Source organism: Pleuronectes platessa, chromosome 18, assembly GCF_947347685.1.
Source record: "Pleuronectes platessa chromosome 18, fPlePla1.1, whole genome shotgun sequence".
Taxonomy (NCBI): domain Eukaryota; kingdom Metazoa; phylum Chordata; class Actinopteri; order Pleuronectiformes; family Pleuronectidae; genus Pleuronectes; species Pleuronectes platessa.
In genome coordinates this window covers 20355087-20371523 of record NC_070643.1, presented here as the reverse complement: position 1 = coordinate 20371523, position 16437 = coordinate 20355087, and the positions used below count along the sequence as shown (strand labels likewise).

At 42.0% G+C, this 16437-nt stretch overlaps 1 protein-coding gene across 2 annotated transcripts; it reads left to right on the top strand.

Moving 5' to 3' along the window:
• The first annotated feature begins 606 nt into the window (after positions 1–606).
• On the top strand, positions 607–8378 carry LOC128461362 (T-cell differentiation antigen CD6). Of its 2 annotated transcripts, XM_053446251.1 has the most exons (13): positions 607–830; positions 1474–1542; positions 2856–3131; positions 3486–3800; positions 4482–4796; positions 5225–5290; positions 5738–5887; positions 6676–6789; positions 6945–7067; positions 7261–7332; positions 7409–7585; positions 7809–7913; positions 8014–8378. In XM_053446251.1, the coding sequence occupies exons 1-13, from the start codon at positions 704–706 to the stop codon at positions 8058–8060; spliced, it is 1956 nt and encodes a 651-aa protein (XP_053302226.1). In that variant the 5' UTR covers positions 607–703; the 3' UTR covers positions 8061–8378. The 2 variants fall into 2 exon arrangements, with proteins under 2 accessions (XP_053302226.1, XP_053302227.1); XM_053446252.1 differs by lacking the exon at positions 6945–7067 and having other exon boundaries at positions 609–830.
• Positions 8379–16437: the final 8059 nt, after the last annotated feature.

Below are 16437 nucleotides of genomic sequence, written 5' to 3'. Positions count from 1 at the left end.
ATAGACAGATAAATAGATAAATAGATAAAAAGATAAAAAGATAAAAAGATAAAAAGATAAATAGAGAGATAGATAGAGAGAGCGAGAGAGGGAGAGAGACGGATAGATAAATAGATAGAGAGAGGGAGAGGGAGAGAGATAGACAGATAAATATATATATATATATACAGAGAGAGAGAAAGAGAGAGATATAGCGAGAGAGAAAGAGAGAGATAGACAGATAAATAGATAGATAGAGAGTGAGAGAGTAGAGAGAGAGAGAGAGAGAGAGATATGTCGCCCTCAGGTGGTCAAAGATGGAACTAGATCCTTCACATATATGATATCAAGACCGTTAACCTGCCACAACAACAACAAGAACAACAAGAACAACAAAACAATACATTAATAAGCCTTTTTTCCACAAAGTTACAAAGTGCTTCACCAAAGAATTACTTAGTACACTAATAACATTATTTCCTTAAATGACAAATACTCAGCCACACATTAATAAAAACCTAACGTTTTACTTGAATAAAAATCAATCAATGGTATTATAACATATAAATGGTTTATGAAATCCACTGTCATGCTTCAGATCATCAGATACCAGGGGAACGGTGACAGGCTGCATCAGAGTTTAAAGAGAAACCTGAAGGAACAAGAAGCAGCATCATGAGACGAAGCTGCTTGGAGGCTTCACTTCCTGTCATGAAACACGGTGATGATTGAGAAGATCAGAACCTCAAGAGGAAGTCGTTCAGATGAGTTTCAGCCTCGAGACAACAGGAACATCATGAAGCTGCTGAACTACATGATCATCATCCACCTGAGCTACTGTCTCTGTCAAGGTAACGTCCCTTTATAACTTTATCAAACAGACAAGAACTCTGGCTCGAACTGACTTGAGTGTATATTTACATGAGGTTATATTTTTCATTATGTAAATGTATTAACATTATATGTCCTGTTGTTATTTTTTACACATTTTAATCATAAGAAAATTAAATAATAACACACGTCTTACATCCAATAATTTTCTATACAGAATATGACCCTGCGAAATGTATTGTGATGATATATATTTCAGAAAAAAATACTTGAAAATTTATAGAACTGAATTCAGGATGAAAAATGCATCATGGACAATTGATTTCTTAACAAATATGGAAAGTATAGTTCTATTGTGACAAGTTAAATTGTTTTTTAATCGTCTAAATGTTTGTTGCAGATGCTTTAGATTCGGTTACAGGGAAGTGTTATTCATAAAGTTAGTTTTAAAGATAGACAGTGGCAAACATACACATATAAATGAAATAACATTGATTTGAGTTTATTCATAACTTCCACCCACACTGCCCCTCAAGCCACAGAATCACACACACAAGTAAACAACTTGGTCAAGTGGTTTCAGGTCAGTGGTGAACGATGTGGTGAGGGTGTGGACACGTCTGCTCAGTTAAACCAAAGACATTTTCCTTTTCTTTATTTCAGATCAAACTGATTTCCAGGGGAAAGCAGATGGAAACAACACAGGGGGAGTAAAGCTGCAGGAGTACAAAGGTAAATTTAACTTTATATACACACACACACAGACACACACACACACACAAGCACACAAGTCTTTTGACTGTGACAAGTAAGAAGATCTGGAAGCTGCTTGTGTGACCTTGCTCTTATTGTCGCAGGATGTGGGCTGAGAGAAACACATCTCTGAGTTCTGCAGGTGCAAATCGAACTGTGTCTCTCCCACGCAGACGCTGCTTGTGTCTCTGAGGCTTCGCCCTCGACTTCATCCACCAGATCACAGTTTGGTCCCTGAAGCTTCGAGGCGCTTTAATTCAGGATTGTAGAAATGTGATCTGGGCAAATTAACACTGATAAGATGTGTGGAGCACAAACCTCTGTCAGGGCCCAACAGCTCTCTAGATCCAGACTTTAGTTTTAAAATCCATGAACTATTCTCTCAGAAGTTAAGGAAAATGTAGAAAAATTCTGTATGGAAATGTTAAACAAAGGGAAATAAATAAAACTGGATCTGCCCCCTGATCTAGAGCCGCCACTGATTTCCCCCAGTTCTTCCCTGACCCACACTTTATCTTTCTTACGTGGAAATCTCTCCTGTAGTTTTTGTGTAATCTCAATGATGAACGAGTGGAAACATAACCTCCTCGGTGGAGTTAATAAACTGGAATTCACACATTTAATCAGAGCAGACAGAGGGTAAGAAGTGACGTAAATAAATCTGAACATTTGTTTCTTCAGAATCAGAATCAGAATCTTAAGGTATTTATAGCCAAGTAGGTTTACACCTCCCAGGAATTTGCTCTGGTTATTGGTGCATACAATGAACATAGAAACATAAAAACACAATAAATACAACACACATAAGAAAAGCAATAAAAAAAAAATATATATATATTTACTCACTATTTACTTCTTATTTACTCACTTTTTCTAATATTTATACAAAGTAACATTTATTTAAACATAAAAGTCTAAATAAAAATATATAAAAGATAAAATATATAAAAAGTGAAGTAAAATGCAAAATGCAAAACAGTGAACTTTATTGTTGAGTAAAAACACGACGAGAGAGAGAGGTGTGATAAATAGAGATTTTATGTTTCAGCCTCTTTACATCAGCTTTAAATTGACTTTTAAATCTGATGATCTAATGACCTGTTTGTTTTAGCTGCTGCTTTGTGAAGCACTTTGTAATTTGATCAATAAAGATCATTATTTATATGATGGTTATGTGTATGTCAACCTAAAATATTACACAGTATTTCACTGAATGAACTCTAACACACAAGGGACAAACACTAGGTGTGTGTATTTATCCTGTGAGTGTCCCTGCTTGTGTGTGACCTCAGGTGACCCTCGTGTTCACCACAGTAAATGCCGCTGGACGCTCCGGCTGCCTGGAAGCAGGAGCGGTGATGTGGTGCCGCTCTCGTCCGACTCCACAGATTCGTTGGTGGATCAGATCTGTCAGGAGCTCGACTGTGGGCGTGTCTATAGTGTGGACAAAACCAGCGCCCCCCCCAACGCCACCTGCTTCCACGACTGCCTGTACAAGGACCAGCGTTTGCAGAACTGCTCTCAGAGAGTGAGCGGTGGATGCACAGTGATCAATGCAGCCCTTTGTGGTGAGTGACATGTTGTCACACCTCAAGTGAAGTGTGGGCTGGAAGTTTGCACAAAAGAGATATGAGACAGTTAATGTGAGGAAATGAAGTAAGAGATCTAAATAAATATTCTGCTCACTGGCAGAGGTAAACCTGGTTTGCCGTTTTCTTATTTCTGCATTAAATATTTTTAAAATGCATTTTCAACTGTTGCTTGTAATCGTTGGATATCCTTACCTTATATGGAAGGTTTTTAGTGCCTCTTTTTAAATGTTTTATTAAATTCCACCTCATGATTGCCGATACAAAGCTCTCCAGTGTTTACCGACCCTTGTTTACCAGCCACATGCAGTAAGTAGATGATGTTGTGCCCAGGCCACCAGGCTGTGTGGCTGGCTGCAGGGCCCGACCGCTGTGCAGGACGTGTGGAGCTGTGGAGAGACGGCCGACAGGGAACAGTGTGTGACGACGGCTGGGACCTGAGGGATGCCGACGTGGTGTGCGCCCAGCTGGGCTGTGGTTACGCCGTCGGTGTGACGGGACAGGGCGGCTCCTTCCCCCCCGGCACAGGACCCGTCCTCCGGGACGAGCTGAACTGTTCGGGCCGTGAGGAGAACCTGTGGAGCTGCCAGGCCTCACAGGAGGAGCCCGACTGTGGACACAAAGAGGACGCAGGGGTCACATGCTCAGGTCACACTCATAGTTAGAATGCATTTATCATATTATTCATACATCTTACAGAAGAGGGGGAAAAAAAGACAATAGATATTAAAAAACAAACATAATTTACTTTGGAAACACAAGTTTGCCCAATAAATGTACAAACTTATTTGAAAGCTCCAGAAAAAGACAAAATTGTTTCTAATTTAGTTTATTAAAACAAAACCATAACAAGATAAAGAGTCACTGTATAGCAAAACAACTCTACGTAAAGTCTTGAGTCATAACTGTTTCTGATAAATGTTCATCTCACAGAGAATATGTTGGTATATGTGACAACCATTTTTAACTGGTTAGAATCCTCACATTTGCTAATTAGCACTAACAACACAAAGTAACACAAAGTAAAACAGAGACTAATTGGAATATCTAATATTTTAAACCATTTTTTAACCTGTCATCCGTGGGGGGATTTCAATTTATTTCATTTTCTTTAATTAATTAATTAATTTCATTTAAATTTAAATTTTAAATGTGTACAATTTGGTACAGATCATAATGAAAATGTGAATGTGGAATCTAAATGCAGTTTCATAAGGAGGCTATTGGACCTATTGGCCGGATGAATGCATGAGACATTCTCCTTCTGAGCAGGACCTGGTTTGACTCCATGTTGCTGTGTGGCCCTCACAGTTTGTGTTTTATCAGCAGAGATGAGAGACATCAGACTGACCGGGGGGGCGGACCGCTGCGCTGGCAAACTGGAGGTTCACCGTAACGGCAGCTGGGGCACGGTGTGTGACAACTGCTGGAGTGAACGTCTGGCCTCCATGGTGTGCTCCATGCTGGGGTGTGGCACCACAGCCCTGAACTTCTCCCAGTTCGTGCCTCCTCTCGTCCACAACCAGGGGCCACAGTGGTTCTACCAGTGTGGCCCAGGGCATCACAACCTGTGGATGTGCAAGGAGTTTGTCAACAAAAGCCACTTGTGTGTGGACTCCAAAGCATCAGGTGTCATCTGTGAAGGTGAGAAATCATTTCATCCAAAGACAGAAATCTAATGCAGCCAAAAATAAGCATTTAATCATTTAATTACAAACAGATTCATTATGTATGAGTAGGAGACTCCAAAAATCTGTACATAATTGATTTGAGATATTCTTCAATGAAACTGAACTATATAAAAAACGTCACCATCAGACACTTTCAAGGTTGAACCTGTATTTGTGTATTTATTTTATTATCTAAATGTTTAGACCTTATTCACCACCATGACCAAAATCCCAAAGTTTTTAATTTCCTTCATGTTTTCCTTTATTAAAATGTTCAGTCTCGGTATTTTGATCAACCACAAAGATAAATTCATAGTGTTGAGTTAATTCTGCCTCTGCTTCTTCTTTGTCAGCTCCCACTTTAAACTTTATCAAATAGAAAAACATATTTCCGTCTGGCAGGTTCTCTTGGATTTCTCCCAGCGACCAAATCTAATGCAACTCCAGTGACGACCAGTTGGACGAGAGGTAAATATTTAAAACATCCATCTAATTGTTATATCGGTCTAATTCAAGAGTAAAGAGGGGTAACAGAATACGTGAGTTTAAAAAGTCACAGAGAGTGAAACGGACGTCCTGTGAGTCGTTGAGAATCAGACGACAGACGGAGGCACAGACGGAGGCACAGACACAGACACAGTTTTAATCACAGCTGGAAAAAGAACTGCAAGAGTAGAGGAGGAGAATTCATCTTTAATTCAATTGAACCTTTTGAGGAGAAATCTTGTGAGCGGCATTTCTAGTCATTCTGAAAGTCTGTTCCCCTGGTGGACCACGAACCAGGGGACATCCCTCTCACCTGCAGTGGAAACCTGTCTCTGTGTCTCTGTCTTCACGGGTCTGTGAAGAATGAAATGTGTGTACTTGTACCTCGCGGGCTGTGTGAGGATTAAACCTTGTTTTCTGAACTCTCAGTCCCAGCAGCACCAACAGCAGCAGCCCCCCCTTCAGAGGGTTTAATCTCAGCGTCTCATTTGCTCCTCGTCTTCATCACTGTGTGTCTGCTGCTCCTCGTGCTGCTGATCACCAACACGGTGCTGTGCTGCCACTACAGGAGGAGACACGGTCAGTTCTCCTCACCTCGGCCTGGTCTACACACACCGGTAGAACTCTCTCTCTCCATCACATCACACCACAGTCAGAGTCTCTAACCACAGGGACAGACCTTCATCTTCTAAAGAGGTTTCACCATCACCTCACAATTTGTCTCAAGTAAATACATGAATGATTCATTTCAGAGGAAGATTTAAAAACAATTTGGAGACACAGACATGAGTCAGAACAACATATGTAACACATGAAGAGTTCATAAGTTAAACCAAGATTCAAATCAGGTTAAGAGGAAAAAACAATCCACAGTTCATCAGAATCAGATTCAGAATCAGAAAGTATTTAATTCCAAGTAGGTTTACATCTACAGGAATTTGCTCTGGTTATTGGTGCATACAATGAACATAGAAACATAAAAACATAAAAACACAATAAATACAACACACATAAGAAAAGCAAGAAAAATAAACAATATATATTTTCTCACTATTTACTTCTTATTTACTCCTTTTTTCTAATATTTATACAAAGTAACATTTATTTAGACATAAACATATCTAAATCAAATATATATAATAGATAAAAGATATAGAAAAGAGAAGTAAAAAGTGAAATGCAAGATTGTTCATATGTGAACAATTCAATTTAACAAGACAGTTTCCAGAGAAGGGTTGAGACTTTCACAAATTATAGAAAACAACGAGAAAGACTCAAAGCAAAAGCACGACCGGAGATTAAAATCTGATGCAATCATTTCATACAGTTCACATTCATCATCTGTCTCTTATTCTCCACGTCCACAGCGTTCCTGCTCCAGCAGAGTCGCACCAGCCCTCGACCCCGTCGCCTCAACCCCTACCACGAGACCGTCGACCTGGTGAAGGTCACCGCCCACAGCCACCAGCAGCAGACAACTGGTCAGTGTGGTGGAGAACAAACCCAACGTGTGAGAGTGTAACGTCTTTGTAAACTCATGCTCTGTGGCCTCTCTCTTCTGAATTAGCTGTATTCACATGCACGGTGGTGAGAGAGCTCTCACGGAGCTGTTTGATTTATTGTGTGTTTGCCTCAGTCCCCTCGGACCCCAGGTACCTGTGGACCCAGCGTAGTAGTGTTGACAGCTCATCAGTAGATACAGACTATGAGCAGGGCGACCCGAGCAATGACCCGTCTTTCCCTTTATCCACCTTTCGGAGTGAGCTACACCCTTTCATTCCTTCTCTTTTATTCATTATCATTATCTCTGTTCAGTTCTCTCGCTCCTTGTGTTGTGGTTGAAGCTGCTCTGCTGTGCTTGTTTGGGGGGGGGGGGGGGGGGGGTTGCACTGAATCTTTGCAGGATGCTTTGCAATTAAAACTTTGCATCGTGTGAATCATTTCGAATCCAGATTCTCAGCGATACAGAAACCACACAAACCCGTCGCCGATGCCTTCAGGTGCTGACGGCCTCTGTCCGGAAGGTGAGTGTCGTTCTGACTCTGTGTCCCACATTCAGACACACAGTTATTGTGTCTCATATATTGTGTTGTTTTTCAGGCTCTGCACCAACACATAAAGACACAGGAGCCTTCTCAGCTGCCAGCGGAGGCCCCCCCGATGCTCAGCAGGCCCGAGCCTCAGTGATCTCTGTGGATTCATTTGACACCTCCAGCACCTCCTCCGGGGAGGACTACCAAAACATCAACAAGGGCGCATACATCAATGTCACGCCGGGTCGGTGAATCAAGCTTTACTAATATTGTCATGTGATTTTGAAACATAATTGAGAAAGTTTCAGATATTAAGTTCTAGTTTTCGTGTCCCTGAACTAAACCTGTGGGTGTTTGTGGCTGAGAGAAGAAGAAAAGCTCAGTTTCACTTTGGTTTGGATGAAAGATGTGAAACACGTATCAGAGGATAAACCACTGAACGACTCCCCTGTCCTCTGGTGAATCAGATCCTGGACTGGACCAGTCGTCTGCTGCCAGTGGAGCTCCTGATCCTTTAAGGTTCTTCAACAATCATCAACATCACTCGGCACCAGCAACAAACCAGAGTTCAAGTAAATCACCACACAGATGTTCTCACACGTGGAGAAATAAGACGTTTCACATTGTTTGCTGATCTTTGTTGTTTGTTGTTGTTTGTTGTCGGATCATCAGGTGATGAAGATGACGGCCCTCTCTACTCTCCAGTGAGTCCCGACTGAAACTCTTCATCGTCATCACACAGTGGAGGAGACTCAACGTCACTCAGACCGAAGAGAACACAAAGACACATCTGTGAAAATACACTGTACAGGAAACACACTGTGAATCTACATGTAAAAACCAATTTTTCCAAATTCATTAATGTGGATTTTGCAGGATAAGTTAAACATATTACTTTTGACACTTGGGTTGAAAGTGGTTTAACTTCTTAAGATGTTTGAATTAACATGGAAATAAATATAATTCCAATGATTAAGTGTCAATATGATGAATGAATAAAACTAAAATAAAAATGAAGGTTTACTCATCCTTAGTCACTTTCCTGTCCGATGCAATGATTGTCCAGAGGTTTAATTTAGGAGAATACATATGTTCTCATATTTCCGCCCAAATACTGTATTAAAATAATATTCTCAGACCTACTATGTTCTACCACTAGATGGCACTCGAGGCCTCTAAGTCACAAAGAGCTGCCTGGAGTGAAATCATTGAAAACCACAGACGAGAAGAAAGCTGTGAAACCATCAAGTGTTCACCACCCCAGTGACTCACAGGCGATACCACTGTGACACGTACCTGCTTGTCCTGAGCGAGGGAGAGGTTGTTGGTTCCAATGCACTGTGGACACGTGTGAGACGGGAACTCGGGCTCCTGATCAGGGGCCAACACAAACCAATCAGTGCGTCCTGAAACCAGACCTGGCACGGCACGGCCCGGCCCGGCCCTGGTCCGTTACATCTGCAGCAGCTGCAGAGCATCAACACTTCCTCCTGATCCACAGCAATGCCCTGAATCAAAGTCACGTCCCTGTTTCATAGAGGTAGATATGACAAACTGCCTCAGAGAGGAAACTTTCTGATGGGGGGTTGAATGGGGGGGGGGGGGTGAAGACTGGGATAAACGTGGATTAACTTCAGTTAACAGAAGAGGTGGGAGCGATGAGGCATCGAGCTGATAACCAGCAGAGTGGAGTGTTTTTACTGAATGGAAAGTATTTGGCAATGAAGAGGATGAATTTGGGTGAGGGGGGGGGGGAGTCGTCGGCAAAGATAAAAGGTGTCTGAGAGAATCATATATTTCACTCGAATTTAGTCCAGAGCTCTGCATCGAGATAAACAGACGAATTAACGACCAGATCTCCTTATGAAACTCAATCTCTTTCACATGCCAGAGAATTCAGCTCTCACACACACACACACACACACACACACACACACACACACATACCACTTAACAGAGATTCCACCTCAGGGCACGCAGCATGATATATCACAGATCCTCCTCCAGCAGTTTGCTTTTGTTTGGTTCTGCCCGGAGAGATTGATAAGTCAGAATCCAGAAACCTGTGGATTTACAGTCCTGATTAACATCAAGGGAGAGAAACGCCGTGCACCAGTATTTCAAGTAGCTTGTAGTATTTGAGGGATTAGAAGATCAACCCTCTGTTTTTACTTTGTTCATTAAATCAGTTACACACAAAGGATTACGGCTCCATAAGTCCGTAAGTTGCTTAAAGCGTCCCGACAACAGATCCTGCCCAAGTTTAAACTTTTGAACTCTGTTTGGCGCAGGAGGCCCGGAGAGCGCTGTACCTGCCTGCAGAACACGCAGGGAACATACTAAGAACACGTGTTTACTGCAGATTGACTTCAGTCATCATCGAGGGAAACTAAACACCAAGTATAAAACAATAAGGAGAGTTTGGTAAACACACTTTTTTGGCCTGTTTTTGCACACGTTAGATTCAAAGAAGTTACAAGTGGTTGAAAGCTGCAGAAACAGTTTTTTATTGATTGAAGACGTTTAATAACACTTGATTATCAATGTAGATAATGACACGGACAACTTTTAGCTCCTTCTAGCTCATTGTTTTGGTTTAATTGTTTTGGATTCATGTTCGGTCCGAAATCAGAACTCCAAGTGTTTTCATGGAAATACGTTTTAAACCAGTTAAAGGTCAACGACCAGCTAGCTAACTGCTAAGTGGCTTAAATTGCACGAGGCAACAGTTTGCATGTAATTGTTACCATAACATTACAAACACATTCAGTGTTGTGCGTATACGACTTGTTTTTGCTGCCCCCAAGTGGCCAAACAGCCCATCGCATGCAGATCAAAGCTTCACAGTGAAACTATGAAACTGTTTATGTAACAGGAAATTGAACGTTTGACTCAGTGAGCAGTTCCAATCTCCTGCTATTCTAAATTTCCCTTTATGTTTATTGTATGGAAATAACACATTAGCTGCACAGGTCAATGTCAGTGCGTTAGTGAGACTCTGCAGCAGCCGGTTGGGTCTCTCAGTTTGGTTTAGTTTTTTCTGTTCCCTTCATCGGAGCTTCTTTTCTGTTACTGTGAGAGAATGAGAACAGAATGTGACCTTCACAAAGTGCCTGTGAATTGTTTAATAAACTTTGTTCTTGAAGTATCTCAGTGTTTTTATATCCATGTGTCCTCGTAAAAGACGGAGAGAAACTGTTTTCCAGTGTCACAACCTTTTGCGTGTCGGACTCTGGATTAGTACAAATACTTCAAAGCAGGTTTCACGTTCCATTACAACAACGCGACGTTGAGAGAGCAACACACGCTCACATGTGTAATTAGCGTTGTACCGTCAGCGTGACCTTGAGGGTTCTGCTCGGGACCCTTTGTGTTGGCTCTGCTCTTTGACATGTTGCTGGATGGACGGCGGCCAGTGAAATGCAGTGAGCTCATCAGTTTAGGTAGAGACCCACATGATTACAGACCTGAGAGAAAAATCCACTTCAGCTCATTAATCAAAAGCTTTTTTTTTTTTGTGTTCCCCCCTCCGGTCAAGTAGAAGTTCTCCCGGAGCCGTTAACTTCATCAGTGGCTCTGCTGATTGGTCGGCCTCGGAGTGATCCAGCCTGGAGTTTGGCTGCTGCAGCGCGGCCCGGTCATAGTGTTGATTACTCGTCACTCATTAGGTTGCTCTCGCTGCCGCTGCTAAGCCCTCATCAGGAGGCTTTTGGCTGAGCGGCCGAGCGGGGGCCCTGATCCAATTCACCTTTAAAGTTCAGTGGACCTGTCTGCTTGTCACGGGTCAGTGCGCCGCTCTCCATGCTGTGCTCTCCCAGAGAGGCCCTCATTACCTCATTTCCTGTCACTACTGTACCAGACCAGGTTTCAATCTCATGAGTTCTGGCTGCGCGGTGTTTCAACCTCTCGGATCAGACGCTGAGTTTATCTGTGGAGGAGAACAAAAGAGAGGATTCAAGATTCAAGATTCAAGATTCAAGATTTTTTATTGTCAAATGCACAACAATAACATTAAGCGGTCGCTGGCAGTGAAATGCTTGGGTCACAGGCTCTCTTCTAGCAATGCTCAAGTAATTACAACCTAAAAAATTAAATAGAAATAGTATAAAATAGGATAAAATAGAATATCAAAATTTAAAATAGAAAATAAAGTATATATATCTAAATATATATAAAAACAGCTGAAGAGAAAATAAAACAACAATAGTAAAAGGATCGGTTGTTAGTTTGCAGAAGAACACGGCAACATGTGGAATTAACACAAAAACAACACGTACACAAAACATTTCAACGATATAAAAATAACAATAAATATGAACATTGGTTACGAATTTATACATTTATTTTATAAACTTTTGAGAAGTCCACAATTGTGTTGAGCAAGGAACAATTTTCTGAATATGCTCAATGATGTGTGTCTTGAACAGTAAACAAGGAATGACTGAAATGTGCATCGTGGGCCTCTGTGTAAATTGTGGCCCCTTTATGGCCCCTGACTTAGAAAAATCCTAGATCCGCCACTGCTTTAGGTGCATGTGTTTCACTTAAATATTTTTACACTGTGGTGCTGTTACTTTTCCTCAAGTAATTGAAATCAGAATTATCCCATAATCACTTTTCTAACAAAGCTTCATTGCATTTCCTTAAAATTTGCCTCGTTCTCCTGTTGTGTGAAAAGTTGTGTTCATGTTGTCGTGTTTTTCAGCTCGCAGCCGCGGCGTGTTTCCCACATTTATGAGTCCGCACGGAGAAATGAAACCCTTCTTGAAAGCCGGCCCGGCAGCGCAGCGTTTAGCTCATTAACCTTTTTTTTCTTCTTAGCACCTCGCTGCAGTTAACAGTCTGTGGCCTCTTCCCCACCAAGACACATTCATGTAGCTGCCAATCAGGTCAACGCGGCAATTAAGCTGCTTTAAACTTGCTCACTGGTGCTTGGAGGCCGTAAAAATACTTCCGTTTGAGTGTCAATGGGAGCCTGTGGTGGTTAACGCTGCATTCATGGGAGAATACATTGTGTCTAGTTAATGTAAGTAGTCTGGTCACTGGGTCAAAAGGTCGACGTCACTGCGGAGCTGCAGTCGTTTCCACTTATTTGAGTCAAACACCACCAGTGGGATCATCCAGACTCAGACGTCCACATTGTGTGTTTGTGTGTGTGTGTGTGTGTGTTTTTGTGTGTGTGTGTGTGTGTTTCTTATTTCCTCACTCGACTTTCAGATTTCTCGAGCGACTAAGAATTTATGGACACGTTTCCCTGTTTGCCTCCGACCAGATGGAGCGAGGTTTACGAGTGTGTGTGGTGCATGTTGGACAGCGGCGTTTTCCCCGTGAGCACCAGTCACTCAGGACAGGCGTCATCAATCTTGGTCGTGGCTGAATGGCGGATTGGCTGCCATAAAGCCGGCCTGATTGCAGTGTGCTGTTCCCAGCGGAAAGAGTTCTCAGTCCAAGGGAGGCATGGAAACAAAACCCTGCCGATACAAACAGTGTGTGTGGGACAGATTGAGCCGTGCCATGTTGTCAGGTATCGTGCACGTTGGCTCCGGGGGCTGCACAGAGATTATTCATGTATTTATCTTTCCTGTCAATCAATGTGATCCTGTGAGCGTTTGTGATGGATTACACAGTGAAGGTTTGAGACAGAGAGAAAACACAGAAACATTGTGTTCAGATGAAGTTTGTTCTAAACCAAGGATATAAACAGGATTCAGGACTCTGGGGTCTCGACCCCTTTATTCATTTGTGGGGTTTTAAAGACTCAAGGGAGTTTGGTTGGTCATGGATATTGTTTAACTTTAATATTCTATATATGACTTCCTGCATTTTCTACCAGTTATTTCAAGTAGTGCGGCGAAAGACATACAAAAATAAAAGTAATAAAATTAAATAAAAACACACAGCTTTAAATCTTCAATAAATAATAATGCATATTCAACATAATAAATTGAATATAAAGATGTGATGAAAGTTTACAGATTTTATTTTAGGTTTTAGGAAAGAGCTGCATGTTCTCATCCTTGTTTTATTAAAATATCCCAAAATATAAACATGCATCCAGAGATGTTTCCAAAAGCAGAGGAGATGATTTTGTTTTTCTAGAAGCTCTTGCTGACGTATAATAAATCTGATGACTGATAAAAAGAATCAATAAAACCTTGATTGCAAAAAGAAACTCCAGACAAAGCAAAGCCAGACTCAGACAGACAGAAGTCTCAGTGATGGTTTGCAGGTTGCACTCCTCAGCACCATGAGCCTCATTAACAAGATTAAACTTTGTGAAAAGCTCTTGGATCCTTTGCTCCGAAGCAACGAGCTGATGTCATTCGTTAGTGGATGAAGCCGTGGCCTCCAGTCAAGAATCCCTCAAGCGTGTAAACTGGAAACCAGAAAACTGTCAATTGGGCCCGAGTGTGGTTCCAGCTGAGACATGAGAACGGAGTGGGTGAGGTCACCTTCATACCAGACAGCAGCTCATTGAACACAGACCTGTGTAAACTGTGTGTTCAGGTCGCTGCCGTTGTTCTCCTGGTGAATTTTGTGTGGTTTCAAACAGGCAGAGTTGTTTATTTTTCCACGATCGAGGGTTGTGTTTAGTTTCTCTGCTCGGGGGACGTGGATTGATGGCACGGCGTACGTGATGCTGAGTGAGTGAGCTCAGACCGCCTCAAGTCCAGGAACTGTGTGTGTGTTTGTGTGTGTGTTGTGTGTGTGTGTGTGTGTTGTGTGTGTGTGTTGTGTGTGTATGTGTGTGTTGTGTGTGTGTTTGTGTCCGGTCAGCCGCTCCATGCCACCAGCTTAACCCCTGGATTCCCCACATTCCAGCCCAAAGTCAGGCACAAGTCTCGCCGCTCGTCTGTTTAAGGTGATTGACATTATTTGCTACCATTAGGCACTACTATGTAATTGACCTTTGACCCCTCACAAGCGACCTGTTGAAACAGCTTTAAACCAGATCGTCTAATCTCCATGGGAAAAGCCCTCAATCTAGACTTAAGGCTCTAAAAGCAATCAACACCTAAAGGTGAAGGAGGGGAGCCAGGGTCACTGCCACCAGGTCGCTGTGATCCCGGCGGGGGGGCGACGATGAGCAACACAAACGCTCTTCATCAGAAAAACGACTCATTGCTTCGCCTTCACAATAATCCATATGTACATCTCAACATATCAGTCAGTTGTTATTCACGTCTGTAAACCACAGACAGTCCAGACGTGTGGCAGAGGAGGGAAGTTGTGATGAGTTTCAGTGATTTGCTGATATTGTGTTTGGATAGAATGACTTGATGTGTGTGTTTGGTGTTATTGTGTATTTAAAAAATACAAAGAAAATATGCAAATATAAAACATTTATATTTGCATATAAACTTTAGGTTTTATTGCAACTGTACAATAAAACCTAAAGTAAAAAGTATAAAATAAAGTTCTTCAATATAATATAAATAAACAGAAGTCGATGTGAGGATGATACATAATATAAATAATGGTGGATGATAGTAATACACAGTATTTCACTTTGCTGCCTTAGAACAAACACTTCGAGTACTGGAAGTTAAAGTATTTGTTTTACACAGTTGTTCAGCCTCAGTGATAAAGTTGAGTCCTGAACTATTTGAACAGTTTTTGTACACTTAAGAAGTTTGGTTTTGGGATCAAAAGATGAACATGAGAGTTGAGAAGGTCTGATTTTATTTTCCTTAACTAAAGGAATCAGTTCAGAGTAATATTTGTCCTCAGGTCCTCGACCCGGAGACATCACCGGCTCTTCCCTTGTGAAGCCTCTCTCCGATTCTCCTCTCCTCGAGGTGAATGGCTGTTCCACCGAGTTAACGTCTCCTGACGGACCTGGTGAGTGTGAGTCCTTCCCTCTGATGGAACCCTCCGTTGAGCTGTCTCAGTGTTTTGGGTTCCTGTCTTCGTGCATGAGGGAATGTGGATCATTTCTGTGTAAACTGGCAGAAGAAGTGTCTCTGCAGGCGTCTGATGAGCGGATCCTCTCTCTCTCCATCACTTAAAGGTTCATCTTTCATTTCATCAGCTCATGAAACTTCAACTGTTGTTTCTTTCTGCTGACGAGTCTTTCACTTCTTGAGGTCTGGCCTCTTTATTTCTCTTCTTCGGGTAGGAAGACATTTCTCGTGACACCTTCTTCAGCCGCTGTGGTGGTCCTGTTTTTATAAAGATGGACGACATGATTCCTCCCTGAAGACTTGAGGCCCAAGCGTCTTGATCGCCTCCTGGTGGCTGGCTTTAGTAGAGGTCATAGAACCCTGCCTCCTCCATGTTGGTGGATGGGATGGAGGATGCAGCCAAAGTGAGCCACCTAGTGTTGGGTTTGTGTAATTTCTCTGATCGAGTTTTTGAAAAGCACAAACTTCCACTTCAACGTCCTTGCTCACAATCGAACCCAGAGCGTGTGACATCAAACAAAATTCTGAGAAAAAACAAAACTCCACATGACTTCATTTGATTATTGCTTATTCAGAGTTTGACGTTAGAAGATGCTGTTCATGTGACTTTGTCTTCGTCTATGTCGTCTTAATCAGGTTAATGATTAATACAGAAATATTGGTCTAACAAAGACATGAGGCTACAAAGACGAAAGGAAACATGTCAGTCTCATGTTTCTTTAATCACTTGAAAACTTCAAACAAAAGTAGTTCAACACATTGAAATATCAAACTCACAACTTTGTCTCAGATTTTATTTTTCAACCCAAATCTTCACTTAGGTTCCAATACTTCCCCAGCGGACTGTTCATGTGATCACGCCTCAGAAACACACGGTCAAAATGAAAGCAGCTCTCGTCCGTATGAAGCTGAGTCTCATTCACGGTGGTGACACAGTTTTCGTGGATATTTCAAAACACCTCCACACGTTGGATTTCTGGCTGCAGAGCCTCAGCGTGTGACTCCGGGCCACCTCTAGAACCCACTCTGGTCGAGTCTCTCCTCGGCAGACGAGATGCGACCTGACAGTTTCGGGCGGATTAACGGAGGTTTGACAACAAGACATTGTTTCAAATGATACTGATCAAAGTTCACTTTAATCCTGTTAATTAAAGCAAAGAATAACACTGAGCAAATCCACGACTTAAAAGAG